This window comes from Dipodomys merriami, unplaced genomic scaffold, assembly GCF_024711535.1.
Source record: "Dipodomys merriami isolate MVZ:Mamm:240054 unplaced genomic scaffold, mDipMer1.0.p SCAF_110, whole genome shotgun sequence".
NCBI lineage: Eukaryota > Metazoa > Chordata > Mammalia > Rodentia > Heteromyidae > Dipodomys > Dipodomys merriami.
In genome coordinates, this window is record NW_027202383.1 from 1,536,285 (window position 1) to 1,558,648 (window position 22,364).

Here is a 22,364-nt window from a genome sequence, read left to right on the forward strand (position 1 = left end):
CCTGAGACTGTAGGACAAAGGCCATCATTTGTCATTTTACCTCAGGTATGTGATGTTATCTTAAAACAGAGAAGACCAAGTTTCCGGCAGTTAAGGATTTAAAAAAAACCCTGAAAAACAAGACAAAAACAAAATATTCTACATAATATCTATTGTGAGACTGAAAAAAATTACTGTTACAAGGTTCACACCTATCACCCAGTCTCCTCTATCTGTAAAGATGAGTTTTAAAAATCATGCTGAAAAAAAAATAAAAGTAAAAAATAAAATAAAAAAATACATCATGCTGGAGGTCAAGTGTCATTACCTATTAGAAACAGAAGCAAATTAGATATCTTTCGTGTTTTAAATCTGTTCCATCTATCAGGTAATTGGTTCCAAAAGCTTATGCTAAAATGTTTAATCAGAATGTTTTCTTGATTATTATAATGAAAATATTTTAATAGAAATAATAGTGTTTTTTACAGCAACTTAAATTGGCCATGTTTTAAACAAAAACAAAAGCATACACCTTACTTGAATTAGGTTTGTTCTTGTAAAGCAAACAGCTTTCTAAATAAATAAAACTGTTTTCTTCGGACATTTTCCCCTCAAGCTTATACATCTGCACATCAAACATGCAGGCACACATGGTCCAGGGCCCCCGCTGCTGGAGGTGAGATGGGGGCATGCCCAGAAGCACCACTATTAACCACAGGGCTAAGTTTCAAGATAGTGCCACAGGGGACTTGGACTCCTGCTGGAGACTACAAAGTTGTCAAAGGCATTCATTATAAGAATTAACCTGAGATTAAATTATATTTCAGAGGAAAACCAAACTTGAAAAATTATTGTTGGCATTAGTATCTGGAGCTCCAGATGAACTGGGCTCTGAAGCAAGCAAACAGACAACAGGACCCTATCTCTGAGAAAGGAGGACGAACACAAGAAAATGAGAAAATGAGACAAGGGCTAGAGAAAGCCCATCTGGCAGAGAATGGTATAAACCAGGACTGGCATTAGTCAAACAAGATTTCAAGTGTTCGAGAAAGATGCTATCAAGTAGAAAGGCAAATGAAAACAAGCTAAAAGAACATTATATTGTCTTCATTTTTAAGTCCAGCCCTAAAGGGAAGAGAATTTCCATAGCTGAGTTGTAAGATGTTAATACAAATCAGTTCAGACCTCCTAAACTTGGCACAAGTCATGTATTAACACATACTTCTCTGATTCTATGGGCCTCAAACAAACCTCAAGCCAAATATCAGCTCCACAGCTTTGATAAAATCTCATGAAAAATGGCACATTTTCAGCCCCCTGGGCTCTCTTGGCTTTGAAGGAGTCTTACAGCGTAGTTCCAAGTGAAGACAGGTGATGCTACAGAACATGGCTCAGTGCAACAGTGGCAGAGCAGCTGTGGAGGCCAGGAAGGAACCCCAGAGTCTGAGACAAGAGGACAAGCTGCAGCATGACACTGAGGCCAGCAGAGCCTCGACACACACTGTCCCCAAGCACGGGCGCCTGCAATGACTCTGGACATCTCCTTTTTTTTTTTTTTTTTTTGCGGGGGGTCCGGTTGTGGGGCCTGAACTCTGAGCCTGGGTGCTGTCCCTCAGCTCTTTAGCTCAAGGCTAGCGCTCTACCACTTGAGCCACAGCACCACTTCCGGCTTTTTTCTTTTTGCTTATGTGGTGCTGAGGAATCAAACCCAGGGCCTCAGGCATGCAAGGCAAGCGCTCTACCACTGAGCCACCTTCCCAGCCCTGGACATCTCCTTTCACAGCTTCCTGTCAAATCTCAGGTACAACGCTGAGACTGAAGGGGTCTTAAGAGACAGGCAGACATTTGTCAAGAAAGCTGTTTCTCACCACCAGCTATTATCATCAGCCCCTCTTGCTCATGGTGATCTAAGTCTCCATTAGTTGAAACAAAACAAAACCCATTCTGGGCTGGAGGTGGGGCCAGTAGTGAAATGGCCCCAGAGTGTCAAAAGTGACTAACACTAAGAGAGTACACATCATGCGCCAGGCACTGGAATATAATGGAGAAGCTGGGCCTGGTGGACAAGAGGAGAGTCTGAGGAAGACTGAGGGAGGAAGGAAAGCAGGAAAGAAGGAGGGAGGGGAGGGAGAAGAGAAGAGGGAAAATAATGAAACAAGACACTGATCAAGATGCAATGTACTCATAAACTGGAATGCTGAATTAAATCTTTTAGTATAACTACTTAAATATAATAAATTTTAGAAGGGTTTTTTTTTTTTTGCTTTTTTGTGGGGAGGGGGACAGGGTCTTGCTATATAGTCAGGCTAGTCTTGAACTTGCAATCCTTCTGTCTCCTTAGGCAGGTACCAACCATATCCAGTTGCTCCAGGTGATTAATACCTTGGCATTAATATATCTAAGGTTAATTGATGAAAACAGAATGCAACTTTGTCATACAATACAGTTTCACATATGTAACATGTAAGGTCCACTCCTGGATGGCTAGCAGACTCCACCCTCCTCGCAGCAAAGTCTCCACCCAGTACCTGCGTTACCTAGGCAACTGGGACACCTGGAAGAGGTCACATCTGCATCCGCTGAGGTCACATCTGAATTTGATGTGGCCACACCTTTCCCCACCCATACCCTACATAAGGCCTAGCCCAGGCCCAGACGCTCTCTTGCTGCTCTTTTCTTGCTCTCTCTGTTCTATTCTAGCTCTCTCACTGCTCTATTCTAGCTCTCTCTGCTACCTAGCTCTCTGTTCTATTCTAGCTCTCTCTCTGTTCTTACCTCTCTCTCTGTTCATTTCTAGCTCTCTGCTCTCTCTCCCTTTTCTAGCTCTTTTCTCTCTCTTTCCTTTCTTTCCTCTTTCCTTTCTCAGCCACGTGGAGTGCCAACCTTGCCTGGTCCTAGCAGGTCTACTGAATAAACCTACCCCTTACCTGAATACCACGTGAGTGCTGCTGTTCTTACCTCTCTCTCTGCTCTTTTATAGATCTTTCCTCTCTTCCCAGCTCTCTCTCATTCCCAGGCCTTTCCCAACCACATGGAGTGCCAACCTTGCCTGGTCCCATCAGGTCTACTGAATAAACCTACCCCTTACCTGAATACCACGTGAGTGCTGGTGCTGTTCTTACTCGGTTACCTCTTTTAAAAACCTAACATAAAAATATAAGTAAGCTAAAAGATGACACTTCCAAATCTTAATAGTAGATAAATGTTATGGGAATGTGGATGGCTTTATGTCCTTATGCTTTGTAACACATAGAGAATAAGATGGATATATTCACATAATTTAAACAGTGTATCTGAGAAAATAGGAGTGAATGAAAGAATGACACTGTCCAGAAAGAAATGTACTCATTATCTGACTTATGAAATGGTAACCCTTCTATATATCACCTTTATAAGAACAATAAAAAAATTCCGGCCAGGTACCAGTGGCTCACGCCTATAATCTTAGCTACTCAGGAGGCTGAGATCTGAGGATCATGGTTCAAAGCCAGCCCAGGCAGCAAAGTCCATGAGACTCTTATCTCCAATTAACTACCAGAAAACCAGAAGTGCACTGTCATTCAAAGTGATAGGGTGCTAGCTAGTCTTGAGCTTACGGCACCCAGGCCTAGAGTTCAAGCCCCACAACCAAGAGAAAAAAAAATCCTCTTAGAATGATATTGGCATCCAACATTTGCCATGCTGAAACCAGTCTGTCCTACTCCTTATGCTCTATATCAACTGATCACCAAGTCTACTTACAGCCTTAAACATCTTCCCCTTCTACACCATGCCAGTGCCTCCAGCAAGCAGGTAAAATGGGTTCACTGTAAGGTTTCAGATCCCCTATTTCCACACACCAGGCTATGTTCTTAGCCTGCATCGCCCACTGACTTCCACCTCAGACTGCTGGCTTGCACCTGCCCACCAGAGACTCAACCTACTTTAATGTGGAGAGTTAAGACCCAAGACACTGGCTGGGAGTTGGAAAAGATAAAAACCTATCAAATAAGTCGTTATGTTGAAAAACGAACTTTACAACTTCGAGGGGGGGGGGGGCGCCAGGTGGAGGGAGGTAGGGAAGGGAAAGGATGGGAAGGGGAAACAAAGAGGAGGCAACAATGCTTGATAAGAAATGAACTCGTTATCTTGCCCATGTAATTGTAACTCCTCTGTATGGTATTTTCACAATAAAATAAAATAAAAAATAAATTAAAAAAACACATCAAGCAACCCTTAGAGGAAGACGGACTGCCATCGTCTCTGATATAAAGGTGAGACACACTGATTTTTGCAGAAACTGAGAGACAATTAGAGAACTCTGTCCCGTGGGAGCATTTCTTGTGATCTACACCTGTGAGTAAACACCTCTCAGACACCCTACTGGGCAGGTCAGGGGTAACAAGCCCTTCAGAAATGACTGCCTATCAGAGAAGACTTCTTTTCTTAAATTTCCCCAGAACCCAGAAAATACATGCTACTGAGGAAGAGTCCTAGCATGGGCCACGAGAGCATTACCATCCCTTCTTGAACTACTACAGCCTGTTTTGCTGTTGCAGATCAGATCCCATAATCCATTCTCCTTGCATTGCCTAAGCAAAATCTCCACAAGGCAGATCTGATCCTATCATGTCCTTGCTGACCCTTGCATCAAGAGTCCCTGTCCTCTACACCCACACCTGCCACAGACCCTTTTCAATGTGCCTTTTGCTCTGCTATCTCCCTGAGCTTGGCACACAGTGCTGGGTGAAAGGACTGAGCATCCTGTTCACTCTTGGAGCACCCCTCCTCTCTCTTCCTATAGTGGTTATGGTACTGAACTGAAATGATTTTCAACCCGCAGCAGTCCCAACAGTAATGCCTTATACACCGGGACACTGCCGCACACAGCGCAGCTCCTGACACACAGATGATGAAACAAAAAGTATTTACTAATAATGAATTCAAGGGAAGATGGTACACTGAAAGGAATACAGAAGCAGGATCTTTTCTAGGGAAAAAGGAGGAAAAGACAACATTAAAACAACAACAACACAAAAGCTTTCTGTTTGAATGACCTTCATTTTACTAAAAATCAAAAGAAATATTACAAAGTATATCAATATCAGTTTGCTAAGATCACAGAGCTGTATCCTAAGGCAGACCATGTTTTTGGAAATATACACATAATTGAGCTACTTTCATAGCTGAAGTCTGACAGAGTTTACCTCCCCAAGTTCTGATCTAGGTCACCCACCTTTCTTCTCCCCTAATCTCAGACAAATAATCTGATGGCAATATGAAGTTCTCTTTTTCTGCTTAGGAGATTGCATTTCTCCTCTTTTCTTTCCTAACATAAACTAATTGATAAAGATGGAAAGCTTCTGGCACCAAAGATTTTGGGTTGTTGGTGCTAGAGGTGGAATTTGAGGCTTTGCAGATACCAGGCAAGGCAATGCTCTACCACTTGAGCTGTCTCTAGCCCAACAGAAGTCCTTAAGGACTAGGGTTGTGGCTCAGTGCTACAGCATGTGCCAGGCCTGGGACCCACCCCCAGCACTCGGCAAGGGGCTGGAGTGGGGAGAGAAACTCTTAAGGAGGGAAAAATAAGATAGTCAACTAAGTATCACCACGGATTAATCACGTTTATCTCAACAAGTTTGTTTCATATGTAATTTGTTCTTAAAAGAAACAACCTACAGTGAGAATACAAGATATCTATTTTAGATATCTTAAAACCAATAACTGATAAGTTCTAAAATACTTGGGAAAAAACAAGTGTATATCTGAAGAATAAATAATAATTTTAATGTTCTTTTGTTGTTGTTGTTGTCAATTGTAGGGCTTCAGCTCAGGGCCAGGGCACTGTCCCTGAGCCTCTCTGTGCTCAAGGCTATCGCTCTACCACTTGCGCCACAGCACCCCTTCTGGTTTTGAGTGATTAACTGGAAATAGTTTCACGGGGACTTTCCTGCCCCGGTTGGCTTCAAAGTGCAATCCTCAGATCTTAGCCTCCTGAGTAGCTAGGATTACGGTGTGAGCCACCGGTGCCCAGCTTAATGTCCATTTTCAACATGCTACCAAATGGCTTCCCATAATATAATGTTTAGCTACACTGGTTCCAGGAAGCAAAGTCCTCCTGCAAGCAAGTCTGCTATGACTACCCCATGCCACATGGAAACCGAAGAAATAAAATATCAATGCAATCAATCAAAAATACACTATTTTCATCTGACCTACTTTACAGTAATTCCTACTTGGTTTCTTACCGGAATGTAATAGATGCCCATCTTGGGAGTTTCATTGGCAGTAAGAAGCATTCCTAAAAACAAACACAATGAAAACATAAACAGGTAGGAAGAAGAAAAGCACTCTTTCTGTTTTACATGTTGCAATGTTTGAGTTGCTCAGCAGTCAGTAACCAGAAGAGCTGAGTCTGGAGGCGGAGTCTCTGGAGCCCCATCTTGGGGTTTAGTCCCTGGCTCTCTAGATGAGTCTACAGTCATGGAAACAGCAATCTCCCATTGGGTTGGATGTGAAACACCCAGGCTGCACTGATCTTTGTGAAGTTTGAGAAAGTTTAGCTTGGAAACAAACTTATGAACAGATGTAGTTTGTGGGCACTATTTTATCAGACTAATCATGAGGAAGTTAAGAAGAAAGTCTTCCTTCTTTGGAACAGGAATCAAAGAACCAAGATAAAGTGTTTCCCATAAAATGTCAAGGCAAATTCCAAATATTTGCACCTGACTAGGAAAAGAAAAGATACAGGAGAATCCATGTGGAGCTGCACATGGAACTGAACAGCCTTGTAATATTATATGACCATTCCTTCCTGAGAATGAACCAACAGAGCAGTTAGTCTCCACAGAGTGGGCACTGTAAGAATTTTCTGACTTGCAATAAAAGATTCCCTATGTTCCCAATAACAACAGCAACCTAGAATCTTTTAAAAAATTAGCATTCATAGTTGTACAAGGGAGGAGGTGCATTTGGACATTTCCTCATATGTATACAATGGATTCCAATCAATTTCACCCCTCTATCACTCTCTCTTCCTCCTCCCTATTCCTAAACAATTCCAACAGGTTTCCTTGTTCTATTTTCATACATGCAAACAAACTAGAGAGCTATTATTCTTTAATGCTTAACTCTTCAATCTCAGAGTATTACAGGCCTCAGTGTTGGTCTCTTTCTCTGCCTCTTTTATAACAAACTCCTTCCCCCAAGTTTTCGGAAGCAACTCCAATGTTGGTGACAAGATGCTGATGTTCTGCCAGGTTTCTAGTGGCTTCTGTTCCAGACAGCTACCTTCAAAGCAAACTAGAATCGGTAGTTGGGACATGTATCAAGTGGTAGAGTGATTTTCTAGCAAGCCCAAGATCCAAGCTCAAACAACCCCAGGACTGCCCAAAACTGAAATCAGCAAACATCTGATCATTTATAATATGCTGAGCATTTGCAAATATTTCTTTAGAGGACATGCAACAAACTCTAAACCAGTATCATGGTAAAGTGCCTGCCTAGCAAGCACAAGGCCCTGAGTTCAAATCCCAGTGCTGTACCCCTCCCCCAAATGAATGAATAGTAGAAGAACTAATATGATCTCTGTTTTAATGATTATAAGACTAATTCTCAAAGGGACTGATGCCTTAGTAATGAGCAAGGGGAAGTGATTACAGTTAAATTCAGACTCAAGAACTCTTTTTTTTTATATTTTATATTTTTTTTGTGAACACACTGTACAGAGGGGTTACAATTACATGGACAGGATAATGCGTACATTTCTTATCAAGCATTGCAGCCTCCTCCTTTGTTTACCCTTCACATCCCTTCCCAGCCTCTCCCCCCACCCCCCCACCCAATCCTCCCCATACTCAAGAACTCATTTCTAGAGACTTTCACATATCAATAAAATTGTATACAAAATAAGAATTCAAGATCATCTTTAGATTATCAGATTACATAATTATTTGATTCTGACTTTTAAAAGTATTTTTTGCTATCCTTCCTGTTGTTAATACAAAAGCCTGTAAAAAAAAAAAGGTGGTATTTGCAAAAGTAAAATGCCAATGAATGAGATCAATTAGCATTGTTGCTCATAACTCAAAAGTATAAGCTAATCCTGACCTGACATCAGCAAATCACTAAAAAACTCATCTACATACCATAAAATAATCCCAAAACACTTAATAAAGTCTGGAAATGCAAGAAGATGTGTCCAAATTAAAGAGAAATAAAAATCAGAGCCATTTTTTCATAGCAGTATGTAGCCTCTGCAAAATCTTTCACCTTAGCCCTTTTTCCAGCCTGGAAAGACATTGTTTAAATGATTACTTGGTATTTGAGGTCATGGTGACCAGAAACACTTTATAACTGAACTTCAGTCTCTCCTGACAGTACTGCTGACACATCTCCAAGTTCCTCAGTCCTGGTTACAGGAGTAATGAGTGGTAACATTACAACCACCAAGAATCCAGTAAAGACATACCTGAGCCTGTCCTCTCTAAGTCAATGCCAAACACTGAACAGCGAGCTTTCCACAAGAAAACATAGCCAGGCCTTCCAACACACTATAAATATCACTCTAATCTACGTACACAGAGAGTAAGACAGTTTCCTATAATGGAGTATGATCTCAATTGTATTGTCAATAACCAATGAGGCCAGCTACTAAACGGAAGTGGCTCAGGTCAGGACTGAAACCATAAACAACTTCACAAACCCCAATGCGATAAAGTATCCAAGTAGAAACAGAAGAAGTACAAGTTTCTAAGTAGAAATAACAACAAGGAATGAGGAAGAGCACTGGGAAGAGATGAGCAGGGTAGGAGTGCTGTGCTGGGCACTGTACACCCTTAGCGTGTTCAGTGACTTGCCTCACAGCTGTGAGGTAGAGTAAAGGTATTCTACAGACTCCAAACCAATAAACTATGAGACTCTAACAACTGAGATAAAATAAAAAAGCTTTCCTGCACTACCAAATGAACTGGTAAATAAGGTCTAAATAACACACAGCAAAAGAAGAATCTCTCCATCTACATGTAACATTGGTTTTATCTTCTTTCCAGCTTTTCTTTTTCCAACATATCAAACTCAGCAGGTAATAATGGATAGTGTTGAGTACATTTTTTTTTTTAAGTAGGTCATCTAGTCTGAGTACAATTTAAAATAAAACACATGAGCACAGGACGAATGCAGTTAAGAACTTCTCTGATGAGAATAGTACTTGTGAAGAGACTAGCATTAGGAATATTTTTTTCCTTTGAACTTCTGTTAATGTTGTGGCTTACTATTCCCACAACAGAAACATAGCTTGTGTGTGTGTACGGTCTTCAAGCTTAAATTCAGGGCCTGGGCCCTTGCCTCGAACTTTTGTGCTCAAGGCTAATGCTCTGTAATTTGCACCACAGTTCCACTGCCTGTTTTTGTTTGTTTGTTTTGGGGTGGGTGGTTAAATGGAGATGATAGTCTCAAGGACTTTCCTACCCAGGCTAGCTTCAAACTACAACCTTCAGACCTAAGCCTCCTGAGTAGCTAGGATTACAGTTCTGAGCCACCAGCACTCAGAGAAACATAACTTTTAAAGGGAAAAAATATGAGCATCCCGAGTAAAGGAGCACATGCTGGGATGAGCCAGTCCTCCTTGGCACAGTGTACAGCACACTGTATGGGTCATAACACAGTGACAGAGATGTGATAAATCAACGCCTCCCAGAAATGTGCACATCACTACTCGGGTGGGTGATTTTCAAGAGAAAGGACTCATTGAGGGCTCTAGGGCACTCCCACTCACGGAGAACTCCCAGTTACCAGGCTGAGATGCAGAAATTGAGGGACACTTAGGAATCTGCGCAGCCATTCAACTCTGATCACTTTTCTAGTAACAGTTACTGCCTTGTACAGCTCAGGGCAGACACACTGTGAGAAGAGAAGGCCAGGGACAGGGGGAACACGCCTGGCCCACATATAGCTTGTGACTGAAGTAAAGCATGTGAATTTACAAGCCAGACACCAAGGATGTCTGTAAAATCATCTCAGTTTTCCCTGTAGTTAGAGGATGCTGAGAGAAACTAAAGCTGTTCTGCATGTCATAGCATAGGCAGTCTCCAATAGCCTTGGAAAGTGGATGAGAAAACTGAGGAAAGGGATGGAGAAAGGGGCATAATTAAGCCTGAAGTAAGCCTTGAGTCCAAAGCCCATCTCTGTTGTTTCTACTGCTGGCTGGTTCTGGAACCACTGACCCTGCATTGCATAGGGCTAGATGGGACTCTGGCACATGGAAGCTTTATCAGCTTCCTGTGCCGTAAGGCTGGTATACACCTGTCACTGAGCCATGCTGACTCCTCAAGTGCCCTGACCTGCAGAGCAGGGGCTGGGCATGTGAAGGCTGCACAAAGGGGCTGAGCAATTAGCAAGAGCAGACCCATAAAATGAGCCAGGAAGGAATCAGTTCTCAATATTCTGAGCAGGCTTGCTATTAGAAAAACATTACAAAACAACTGTGATGATTAGGCTTTAATTGTTCCAAAATGAGCAAGTGAGCAGATAAAGGAGGTTTTAGCTTTTCTAAAATATGATTAAGCACTTAGTGATTAAGCCCAAAACACAGTGAAAAGGGAAAGGTGTGGCAAAGCAAGGGAAGAGCAAGGCCTATGGAGCTACACACCTGGCAGGGCCATGGAGAAGGCCCAGGCTGGCACCTCCGTGCCAGCACCAAGGTGGCACCTTGGCTACCTCAACTGTATCACCACTTCGTGGAATAAATACTAGGCAGGCTTGTGTACAGCTGACCACTTTGTATAAATTATCTGACAGCAAGGTGTGCCTGTCTGAAACGCCACTCCTGAAAGAGTTCCTTTCTAGAACACTCTACTTCATAATAGACCCTTATCAAAACAAACCAAACATACCCTCACCAAGTGGGGGAAAACTGGCTGTGAAGAGATCTCATATACAGAGTCCAGCAGCCTGGCATTATTCTTACCTGAAATGTTTAGCTTCAAAACTTAATTAAGTTACACCTACTATTTTCCATCAACTGCCAAGTAGGTGACAAGCTAAATGACACCATGAGGAGTAGTCACACATATGCAGGAGAGGGACATGCTACAAGATCACTGGCCTGATCTTGGACATCATTATCATATGGGAGGAAGAAAGGAAGGGTGAGGACGTGAAAGTCAGCACTCCTACTCCAACCTGAGCTCCTGCTTCACCACCCCTCTGCGACCCAGACCCCATTTCAGGCCATTTCCATACCCCAGCTAGCACCATAGCATCCTGAACCATCCATCCAAGATCTGACTTCATGCCTCCTCAGCATGAGAGTTTTGGACTTTCACAAACAATGCTGTCTCTAGTGGCTTTCCTCCCAGTCACTCTCCTCCTTACGCTGCTCTAGTGGCAGGAAATTAAAAAGAACCCTTTTCAGGAAGGCTTTAAAATTTCTTTTTATTGTTATCATTAAGGTGTTATACAGAGGGGCTATCATTTCATAAGTCAGATATTGAGTACAATTCTTTTTGTGGACAATGTTAACCCTTCCTTTACTTTCCCCCAGTGTCCCCTTCCCATCCCTGTCTACAAGTTACATGTCATTTTCCACATAGTGTATACTGAATGACTGCATTTGTTCGCCAGGAAGGTTCTTTTGTTGACAGTACTAGAAATTGAACTTAGGGCCTTGTGCTTGCAAGGCCGGCACTTTACCACTTGAGTCATGCTTCCAGCTCCCACTCAAAGAAAGTTGTAAGCTACAAGCTCATACCTATAATCCTAGCTACTCAAGAGATTGAGATCTGAGGACAGCGGTTTGAAGTCAGCCTGGACAGGAAAGTCCACAAGACTCTTATCTCCAATTAACCATCAAAAAAGCCAGGCGTGAGACTCTGGATCAGGTGGTAGAGTGCTAGAGGCAGTGACAGTGCCTAGATCCTCAGCTCAGAGCCCAGGACCAACACCAAAAAAAGAGAAGGTTCTAATTAAGTTACTGCCATACACAGCCAGGTAACCAACTCTGATAAATTACTCAACTGCTCTGATTTCCTAAGAAGAAAAAGGACAGAAAAGGAACCAAAAACAAAGAAACAAAAAGAAAACTCTTGGGCCACTGACTACACAGGGTTACAAAAAGACAAATGAAGACAGGTGCTGGTAGCTCATGCCTGTAATCTTAGCTACTCAGGAGGCTGAGACAGGATTGCAGTTCAAAGCTAGCTTGGGCAGGAAAGTTCACAAGACTTTTATGTTCAATTATCCACCAAAAAAAGCCATATGTGGAGCTGTGGCTCAAGCTGTAGAGTATAGCCTTGAGCCAAAAAAAAAAAAGACACAGCTCAGGGACAGTGCCCAAGCCGTTCAAGCCCCAGCTCAGCGCGCGCATATGCACGCACACAAAAGACAAATGATAAATTAACACTGTAACACTCAGATTAACAACACAGCATTAAGTAAGTCTCAGTTCTCCTGACCTCAAATGCTATATGCTTAACACTTCTGAGTAAGCCCCCTCTAACCTCCAAACACACTATCTCCTAACGAAGGTTATTCTGTTCATTTCCAGGTTTCTCCACTGGCTCCTTCTCTATCTCCCTCTAAATGAACCAGCTCCTGCACTCTGCCCTTCCTGCTCCCCACTATTCCCTTTGGTGATCTCATTCTCTCTTACTTATCCTGAGATAATCTCTATTTACCTATCTTAACACTTTCTTCTGCACATGGCTTACCTCAAGACACATGTACCACAATGCACCAGACAGCTCCCAGGGGGAGGCTCTGCGGTAAACGCTGGGCATGCTGCAGCAGTTACCTGGGAACCATGTCAGGACATTTTTCCAGCCCTTACCCTGTACCCTGAAAAGGCCAAGGACTTAGTACTTAAGACATCTCCCCAGGTTGGAGACTTAGCTAGCTACTGCTACCAACCTATCACCTCCAAATACTAAAACAGAAAACCACCAGCTTTCTCTCCATGCCTACTCCACTGCTTGTGTTCCATATCCCAACTTGGAATAACACTTCCTCATCATTTTACTTCCAAACCAATCCACTCTTTCTACATTTGAGTTTTTGACAAGAGTCTAAGGCCACACAGATAGACACAACCTTCCCAGACCTCAATCATAAGCTAGCCCCACCCACCTTCCCACCTCAGCTCCCTCACAGCCAGCACAGCTTCTAGCTTTCCCAAAGCTGTTGTCTCTGTGGATCACATCACCCAACTCCATCTAACATAACCTCATTCAAAGCTCCAAACACAAGGCAGGGAAATCCTCCATGTTCCCGTCTCAGCACCCTGATTAAAGCACTCCTCTCATGCTGCACTGCCATCTGTATGTACAAGACATGACTCTCATATCCCTCACATAAGAGCTGGGATGTGTCTGTCCTCAGAGCACACTGAACAGCAGGAACTGCTATTGTTCTCCTACACCTTCCAATTTTTCAGATTCGCTCTGAATGTATTGTTAGTTAGAAACCATGGTGTGATTTGAAAGCATGTTGCATAGACCATGGCACAGCCCAGGGCTTCATGAGCCATCTGTGTATTATCAGGCAAGTCCAGCCTCTTCCAAGCCCACAGCTTCTATTTCCACACACTGTTACTAAGCATATAAAGGAGCTGAAGCACACACCAGAATAGCATCTCACTTGCCGCCTACCCAGACACTGTTACTACTTTCTACTAATAGCGAGGCAGCCTGAAGACTGCCTGAGTCACTCTGAGTGCCTTTTTCTGAATCATCCACACCACTTCCTGTTCTTTATCCTCCTAGGTACATAAACTAGCCAAGAATTGTCCTGACCAAGTCAAAATCTATCTTAAGAAGTCAAATTACTTTAAAATCCCAAAATATATGGTGGACATTTATCTCATAAACAGTCATTTGCTCCTATTGCATACCTGAGTTGGGATAGAGGCATACATCATTAAGGTCATGCTCTGGCTCCAAAGAAGTAAATATTTTCCCCTAAAATAGTAAGCAGAAATAAACTATTAGCATAAAGACAGACTGCTTTTAGAAATGTCATATATAAATAAACTGGAGATGTAAGTCAGTTACCTACTGCTACATTAAAAATAAAATAACTGGGCTGGGAATTTGGCTTAGTGGTAGAGTACTTGCCCTGCATGCATGAAGCCCTGGGTTCGAGTCCTTAGCACCAAGTACACAGAAAAAAGCTGGAAGTGGTGCTGTGGTCTCAGGTGACAGAGTGCTAGCCCTGAACAAAAGAAACTCAGAGACAGTGCCCAGACCCTGAGTTCAAGCCCTAGTACTGGCAAAAACAAACAAAAAAAATTAGCTGGGAAAAAAATACCCAATAAATAACTAACTGAAAGAACTTATATATTTAAAAAACTCAGATAATTTGTCTTAGCAATTTATCAAATATTTTCACTTGAGAGGTGAAGAAACTAAGGGCTCAAGAACAAGAGGTAACTAATAAAAAAAAATTAAAAAAGCAAAACAGACAAAAAACAGTTTAAAAAAAAAACCCTCAGTTTTAAAGGTAATGGCTACATGGCGCAAAAGGATAAAGTTAAAACAAGCTGTAAATCAGCAATAAAATGTGCATAACCTGTGACTTATAAGGATTTAACTTAACTCAAATGAACTGAGAAGAAAAGATGGCCGACATGGTAAACATGGACACCTGCCACACGTGTAGCAGGATCAACACAGTGCCTATGAAGGAGCTGAGGATGTGGCTCAGTGGCTTAGTACCTGCCAAGCCTGAGCAAGGCCCTGTGTTCAAGTCCTAGCAATTCTCTCTCTCTCTCTCTCTCTCTTTCTCTCTAACACACACACACACACACACACACACACACACACACACACACACACACACACACACACACACACACACACACACACACACACGAAGACAGAAAATAAGGTGGGTGTGGAGAAAGATGACAAGATTAAAAACAAGGAAAGCGGGGCTGGGAAGGTGGCTCAGTGGTAGAGTGCTTGCCTTGCATGCATGAGGCCCTGGGTTCGATTCCTCAGCACCACATAAGTAAAAAAGAAAAAAGCCAGAAGTGGCGCTGTGGCTCAAGTGGTAGAGCGCTAGCCTTGAGCTGAAGAGCTGAGGGACAGTGCCCAGGCCCAGAGTTTAGGCCCCACGACCAGACCCAAAAAACAAAAAAAAAAACAAAAACAAGGAAAGCAAGCCATAAAAAAAAAAAAACCCAAGCCATCTAGATGTTAGGCAAGAGGAAGTATTTTGTCATAAGAAACACAAAATAGCAAAATAAAATTTATTGTGGCAATTATAGCTTGATAATTTCAAGCAGACAAGTCCTGCCAGCTCTTGCAGTGATAAGTCATTATTAGAGGCTGATATCAGGACAGGTGAGCTCCCAGTGGAGAGGGGAGAAGAGCTAGAGCTCAGGCAGCAGGCTCAGTCATGCTCCATACAAAACAGCAGCCAAGGTCTTATTCAACATAGAGAAACTCAGGCAGCTACCTCCCTTCTCAAGTTTCACTGAAACAAGAAGTAGGAAAAAAGGAAAAGGAAGGAGAAGAAAGGCAACTAAAACCGCAAGGAACAAGAGAAAGAAATTCTGTAACTTCATTATGGTCCTTATTATAGAAAACACAGCCATTAAAAGATACGAATGTATGTATCCAAACTGATTGCATCAATACCATTAGATACGCTAAATTCTTCTTACCAGTATTTTATGTGTGTGTGTGTGTGTGTGTGTGTGTGTGTGTGTGTGTGTGTGTATAATATATATATATATATATATATATATATATATATATATATAAATTATTTATTTTTTGTCGGTTGTGGGGCCTGTACTCTGGGTCTGGGCACTGTCCCTCAGCTCTTCAGCTCAAGTCTAAAGCTCTACCACTTGAGCCACAGCGCCACTTCCGGCTTTTTTTTCTGCTTATGTGGTGCTGAGGAATCAAACCCAGGGCCTCATGCATGCAAGGCAAGCACTTTACCATTGAGCCCCCTTTATAAATTTTAAATAATAAAAATATATGGAGAATGGAGGATGGGGTGACACTGCCCAAAAGAAATGTACTCAAGCTAGGTGCCAGTGGCTCATGCCTGTAATCCTAGCTACTCAGGAGGCTGAGATCTGAGGATCATGGTTCAAAGCCAGCCGGGGCAGGAAAATCCTTGAGATTCTTATCTCCAATAAACCACCAGAAAACCTTCCAGAAGTAGTACTGTGGCTCAAGTGGTAGAGCACTTGCCTTGAGCTGAGGAGCTGAGGAACAGTACCCAGACCCAGAGTTCAAGACCCATGACTGATTTAAAAAAAAGAAAAAGAGAAAAAAGTACTCATTATCTGACTTAAGAAATGGCAGCCCCTTGGGCTGGGAAGGTGGCTCAGTGGTAGAGTGCTTGCCTTGCATGCATGAGGCCCTGGGTTCGATTCCTCAGCACCACATAAACAGAAAAAGCTGGAAGTGGTGCTGTGGCTCAAGCGGTAGAGCGCTTGCCTTGAGCTGAAGAGCTGAGGGACAGGGCCCAGGCCCAGAGTTCAGGTCCATGACTGGCAAAAAAAAAAAAAAAAAAAGAAATGACAGCCCCTGTGTATATCACCTTAACAGCAACAATAAATATATATATATATATATATGCATTTATATTATTGAAAATAAGTAAACATAAATTAGTCCAGACTGCCAGAAAATGAGCAGGAAAATCCTTGTGTAAGAAACCCTGAATCTTTTGAGAGAGCCCTCAAAACCTTCAAACGCCAACCTCATAAAGCAGCTAGCAAAGTCAATTCCTGGGCAATCATTAGGGGTAATTCTTCCAAGAATCGTTTAAAAGCAGCTGTCCCTGAGAACCACCAAGGTCTTATCTGTCTCACAGTTTGAGAGTTTTCATGAGCTACTAGTTCTTTCCATATCAGACATCCCAGTTTCAAACCTTTTCCAATACTTCAAGAGCTAAAGGGAAAAATTTCAAAGTAATGCTGGCAAGGCAGAAGTGTCTACATGTGTCTGGGCCATGACAGAGCTGCCCCAGCCTGTGCCCTGATCATAGCAGGCCAATAACAGACCAGCACCAGCTATCAAGTGACACTGAAGTCTCTAGGCCTTCTAGCCACTTTCATCTCAGACACAAAAGTTTCTAAGTGACACTTCGAAAAAAAGCAAAAAGAAAACTTATAGGTATGAAAATTCACAATTTTTTTTAATATTCTAAGCTTCTAATTAAATATGAAAAGCCAAAGGTGAACTAAAACTAGCAAAATGAGATTTTTGTTATATTTTAAATGACAGACTTGAGGGAACATCAAAATACTCTTAGTTCTACTTTCAAGAAAAATATTTTTAAGAGATTATTGTAAAGATGTTCTCTCTAAAATCCACTTGTTTGAGAGGAAAAGGTTTGAAACTAGGATGTCTGATATGGAAAGAACTAGTAGCTCATGAAAACTCTCACAGACTGTGAGACACATAAGACCCTGGCAGTTCTCAGGACAGCCGCTTTCAAACTACAGTTTTCTTTTCAAACTCAGCATCTAACATGCAGGCCAGTATTAGCAAATTAGGAAAACTTCTTAACAGGAAGAGGATCATGACTACTTCAAACAAATACTTAACTGACTTCCTGCCAAGTTCTCAAATGGATACTCAGTATCCGAGCTATGCATATATGTATGTATGTCACAGATGTTGACACAGTATTTTTCTTTTTTTGTCTAGTGGGGCCTGAACTCTGGGCCTGGGAACTTCCCTGCACTCTTCAGCTCAAAGCTAGTGCTCTACCGCTTGAGCCACAGTGCCACTTCTGGCTTTTCTGCTTATGTGGTGCTGAGGAATCAAACCCAGGGCCTCATGCATGCAAGGCAAGCACTCCACCACTGAGCCACTTTCCCAGGTACAACACAGTATCTTTCAAGATCCCATATAACTCCAGAAAGGGCAATATCAAGACAAGGTACATGTAGAACAAATGCAAATAAAAAAGGAAGTAACTTCAAGAAAAAAATACATACTGAGTTCTTATTCCACATTTTGATAATTCGGGAGTCTGCAGACAGAATCAAATCTAGTGAGTCCTGGAAATGAATTGACTTAATGGGCAGCCCATATTGGTGATCCTTAACCAGCAATGGCTTATCAGACCGAAGATCATAAAGTAAAACCTAAAAAAAAAAAAAAAAAAGTTACTTTTATTTAAACAAATACCTTAACAAGAAACAATTAAAAGAAAAATGGCTGCAGTCGTGCCAGTAACTGCATGGGCACAGGGAAACCCTTACCCAGGTGCTGATGTTCTAGAGTCAGCCATGCCCTAGAAAGCTATTCAACTATTCTTAGAATACAGTTTCATGAATTCAACTCAGTAATTGTTTAAGCACACCAAGGTTAGGAACTACGGATTCATACTAAGAAAGGGAAAGGAAAGTCCATAAGAATTTGACTATTTATTTATTTATTTATTGTTCATCCTGGGATTTGAACTCAGGGCCTGGGCACTGTCCCTGAGCCTCTTTGTGCTCAATGCTCAAGGCTAGCACTATACCACTTGAACCACAGCACCATTCTGGCTTGAGTAGTTTACTGGAGATAAGAATTTCATAGGGACTTTTCTGCCTAGGCTGGCTTCTAACTATGATCCTCAGATCTTAGTCTCCTGAGTAGCTAGGATTACACACATGAGCCTGGCTCTATTATTTCATAAATACACACAGAGGGCCTACTAGGTACCAGGCATTGTCCTGGTAACCAGTTATCAATGGGAAGGAAGGGCCCCTGAGATTCAGTCCTGGCAGGCATGGGATGGGCATGCTGGGAAGGCTGTGGCATGTGGGGAAAAGGGCATCTCTTCTGACCCTGGTCATGAGGCAAGGGAGCTTAGAAAGCTAGGGCTGAGATTCAGGAGACAAGATGACACAGGTAGGTCTACTCAGGCAGCCCTCAGACCTCTTGTGGGCTTAGGGCAAACTTACAAGGATGTGAGTTTTGTGTAGGGAAAAAAGACTCCCAGACTAGCATTTAGCTAACACAGTTCTGCTGACTACTCATGCCTGGGATGCAGTTACAATGCTTATGTGGGTAAAAGTGCCTCGTACACACAAATCTTGTCTGCAGGAACTCTCAGAGCTTTCAATATACATTTAATAAACACACTGAACCTCCAAGAGTAGGAACCTGGCAGAATTCTAAACTGTCTTGAAAACACAATTCTGTTCTGTACACTCTGGAAAATGCTGTTCTACAAGCCTATGAAGAGAATACCTGACAGGAGGATCAAGAGTCTGAACCCAGCTGGGCCCTAGTGATTCATGTCTGTAATCCTACCTACTCAGGAGACTGAGATCTGAGGACAGCGGTTCAATGCCATCCCAAGGCAGGAAAGTCTGTAAGACACTTAACTCCAATAAATGACAAAAAAAAAAAAAAAAAAAAAAAAAAAGATGGTACTGGAGCTATAACTCAAAAGGTAGAGTGCTAGCTGTAAACAAAAAAGCTCAAGGACAGTACCCAGACCCTAAGTTCAAGCCCCAGGACAGGCCCCAAAGGGGGAAAAAAAAGTCTGAACTCAGCCTAGGCAATGTGGTGAGTTCTAGGCCAGCCTAGGCTATATAGTAAGACTCTGTCTCAAAAAAAAAAAAAAAAAAAAAAAGGGTGTCTGAGGATTCCCCATGGTAGCTGTATTTCCCTGGTGCCTCAGCCCCAAGCACTGAGGCATAGAAGTCCCCAGCTTTCTGGACCACCCTCTGCATTCTGGCCCAAAGAGATGCTCCTCACTTTCTCTTCATACTGATTTCCCAAGCTTGCCTCTGAACTGTGGTCAGGTGTTCAGCTTCAACATTTACCTGCCCCGTGGACGTCCCAACAGCCATAGTCAAGGCTCCATTAAATTTCAAAGCGGAGATGGTCGGCAAGCTGCTTATCCTGAAAGGCAAAACATCCCTGCTCCATGATTCTACTGCCAAACTCTTCATAGAAACAAGTTTATCACAGACCTTTGCTTCCACTCTCACAGGGAAAATCCTATTTCTAGCTTTTTGTTTAGAGGGAAATTGCATGCAAATACTTACAACTGAAATAAAAAAAACATACTTCACATATAAATGAAATCTACCTTTATCTTTTATTTTAATGAGGCCAGGATTCAGTATTTTTAGAAACATCCCATTTTTACTTTAGGAAAATAATGATATTTTTTGGACATAAGGTTACTTACTTACATTTTAAAACTATCCAAGCTAGTGCTGAGTATAGTGATATATGTCTGTAATCCCACATACTTTCAAAGAGGATATGATAGGATTATGGGCTGAGGCCAGCCTAGACAAAAGTGTTAGTGAGCCTGTCTCAGAAAGGGCAGGGTGAGACAGCAAACACCTATAATCCAGCTTGTGGGGAGGCAGAGATAGGAGAACCAACATCTGAGGATGGCCCAAGTTTAGTCACAAGATCTTACCTAAAAGAAAACTAAAAGCAAGTGGAGAGTTAGTTCAAGTGGTAGAGCATTTGCCAGCAAGCCAGAGGACCTGAGTTCAGGCCCTAATCCAGCCATAAAGCAAATAGAAAATGAACCAACTGAAACAAAGGACTACTCAAATGAACCCTAGGACCTCTAAAGTACCAAACACGGAATGCAGGATATGGCCACAGTTCTAGAATATGCCTCAAATCCATCAGCCAGCATATGAGCACCAATTCAAAAACCCACGGTTTTTTGAGAGAGAGGGAGAGACCAGCTAAAGCCAGAGTGGACACGTCCTGCCTTCAGTATTTAAGGTCTGTGAGCCCTTGGCTCGGCCAATGGCTTGGGCTTCATCAGGCTTTTTCTGCCACCCAGAGCCATGGCCTGGAACTGCACTGCAGCAGCTGTTGAGAGCCTGTGACCTCGTGTCTGTGTGATTTCAGCCATTTACCATTCACAATGAATTTCAGGATGATTTTCCATGACAGTGACATATTTTCTCCACTTACAGTTCCCTTGTTTTCATTTTGTTTTGTTTTGTTTTTGCCAGTCCCACAGCTTGAACCCAGGGCCTGGGCACTGTCCCTGAACTACTTTTGCTCAAGACTAATGCTCTACCACTTGAGCCACAGCACCACTTCCGGCTTTTTCTGTTTATATGGTACTGAGGAATCAAACCCAGAGCTTCATGCATGCTAGGCAAGCACTCTACCACTAAGCCATATTCCCAGCCCACTTCCGTTTTCTTTCATGCTAATATGACAAAAATTTAATGTGCATTTTGCACTGTTTTTTCTATTATCAGACATAAAAGTGAATTTTCTGGCTTAAAGTTACCGAATATTCCATATACCATATACCATACTATAATTACTGAAGGTGTGTGCATTTCTCACTGGACCATATCACAACACTGGAAACAGCAGAACCCAGAAAAGGCATTTCTGAAGTGCCTGCAGAGATAATCACATACTTGGACTTGCCTAACACTGCCCTCTGCCTGTGCATGATCGTATCTGCACAGAAAAACACCTGAAGGGTAACTATGGAACTGTGAAACCATCAGTCTGGTGAGTGGGGAAAGGACGGGATTTTTCTTCTTACTTAACCCTCTACTTTGTGCTGTGTAGTATTCCTCCTCTATAGAAGCTAGACAAACAGGAGTTTAAAAAAGAAACAAACAACTGCTTGCTCTACCTGAGTGTTAAAAACCCATCTTACCCATTAACTGAAGTGGTGAATCATGGTCCTACCACGAGATCCTACAGAACTGGAATAGGGCAACTAAAGGAAGAAAGTACCTATGTGTAGTTCTTTAAAGTGGAGTTCTACCACTTGGTGTGTTTTCACAAGCTAGGATGTTATGTAAAACAATTACACCACAACTTCCAATATAAATGTTGAGTTTCGTCCACAGCAATGACTAATTTCATGTTGACACAGCTCCTTAAGTCAGATAGCTAATGAACAGTCACACTAATGACTTATCCCACTTACTCTGAATCTGCTGTGACACTACTCAGGGCGCAATCTAACACACCAACTCTGTTGCGCATTCGCGGATCCCAGCATTCCACTCGGCCCTAAACAAAACACAATTACAAAAATAACTTCTATTACAAAACTAAGTTTATTAACATTGATTACCTCATGGGAAATAAAATTACACTTGTTACTTTGTAGCTTTTCTGTGTGTGCCAGTATTGAGCTTTAAAGCTCAAGTCTAGTGCTTTACCACTTAAACCACAGCTCTACTTGCCAATATTTGCTAGTTAACTGGAGATAAAGAATCTCACACTTTCCCGCCTGGACTGGCTTCTAATTGAAATCCTTAGATCTCAGCTTCTTGAGTAGCTAAGATTACAGGTGTGAACCACCAGTACCTGGCCTTACCTTGTATTTTGTTAGGCACTGTTTATAATGTTTTACTATAAGCTGATTTTCTTTTATAATTAACAAAGGAAAACACTGGCAAGGAAAAGCTCCAAAATGTTCCACAT

At 42.2% G+C, this 22,364-nt stretch overlaps 1 protein-coding gene across 1 annotated transcript in view; it reads right to left on the reverse strand.

Annotated features, from left to right (window-relative positions):
• Nucleotides 1-22,364, reverse strand: part of Nol10 (nucleolar protein 10) — a 94,251-nt gene that overhangs the window by 49,218 nt on the left and 22,669 nt on the right. Inside the window, exons 9-13 of the mRNA XM_070015259.1 lie at nt 21,862-21,947; nt 19,748-19,826; nt 17,921-18,070; nt 13,844-13,910; nt 6,207-6,259 (exon numbers count right to left, since the gene is read on the reverse strand). Coding sequence (XP_069871360.1) covers nt 6,207-6,259; nt 13,844-13,910; nt 17,921-18,070; nt 19,748-19,826; nt 21,862-21,947 — 435 coding nt within the window. The remainder of the gene's footprint in view (nt 1-6,206; nt 6,260-13,843; nt 13,911-17,920; nt 18,071-19,747; nt 19,827-21,861; nt 21,948-22,364) is intronic.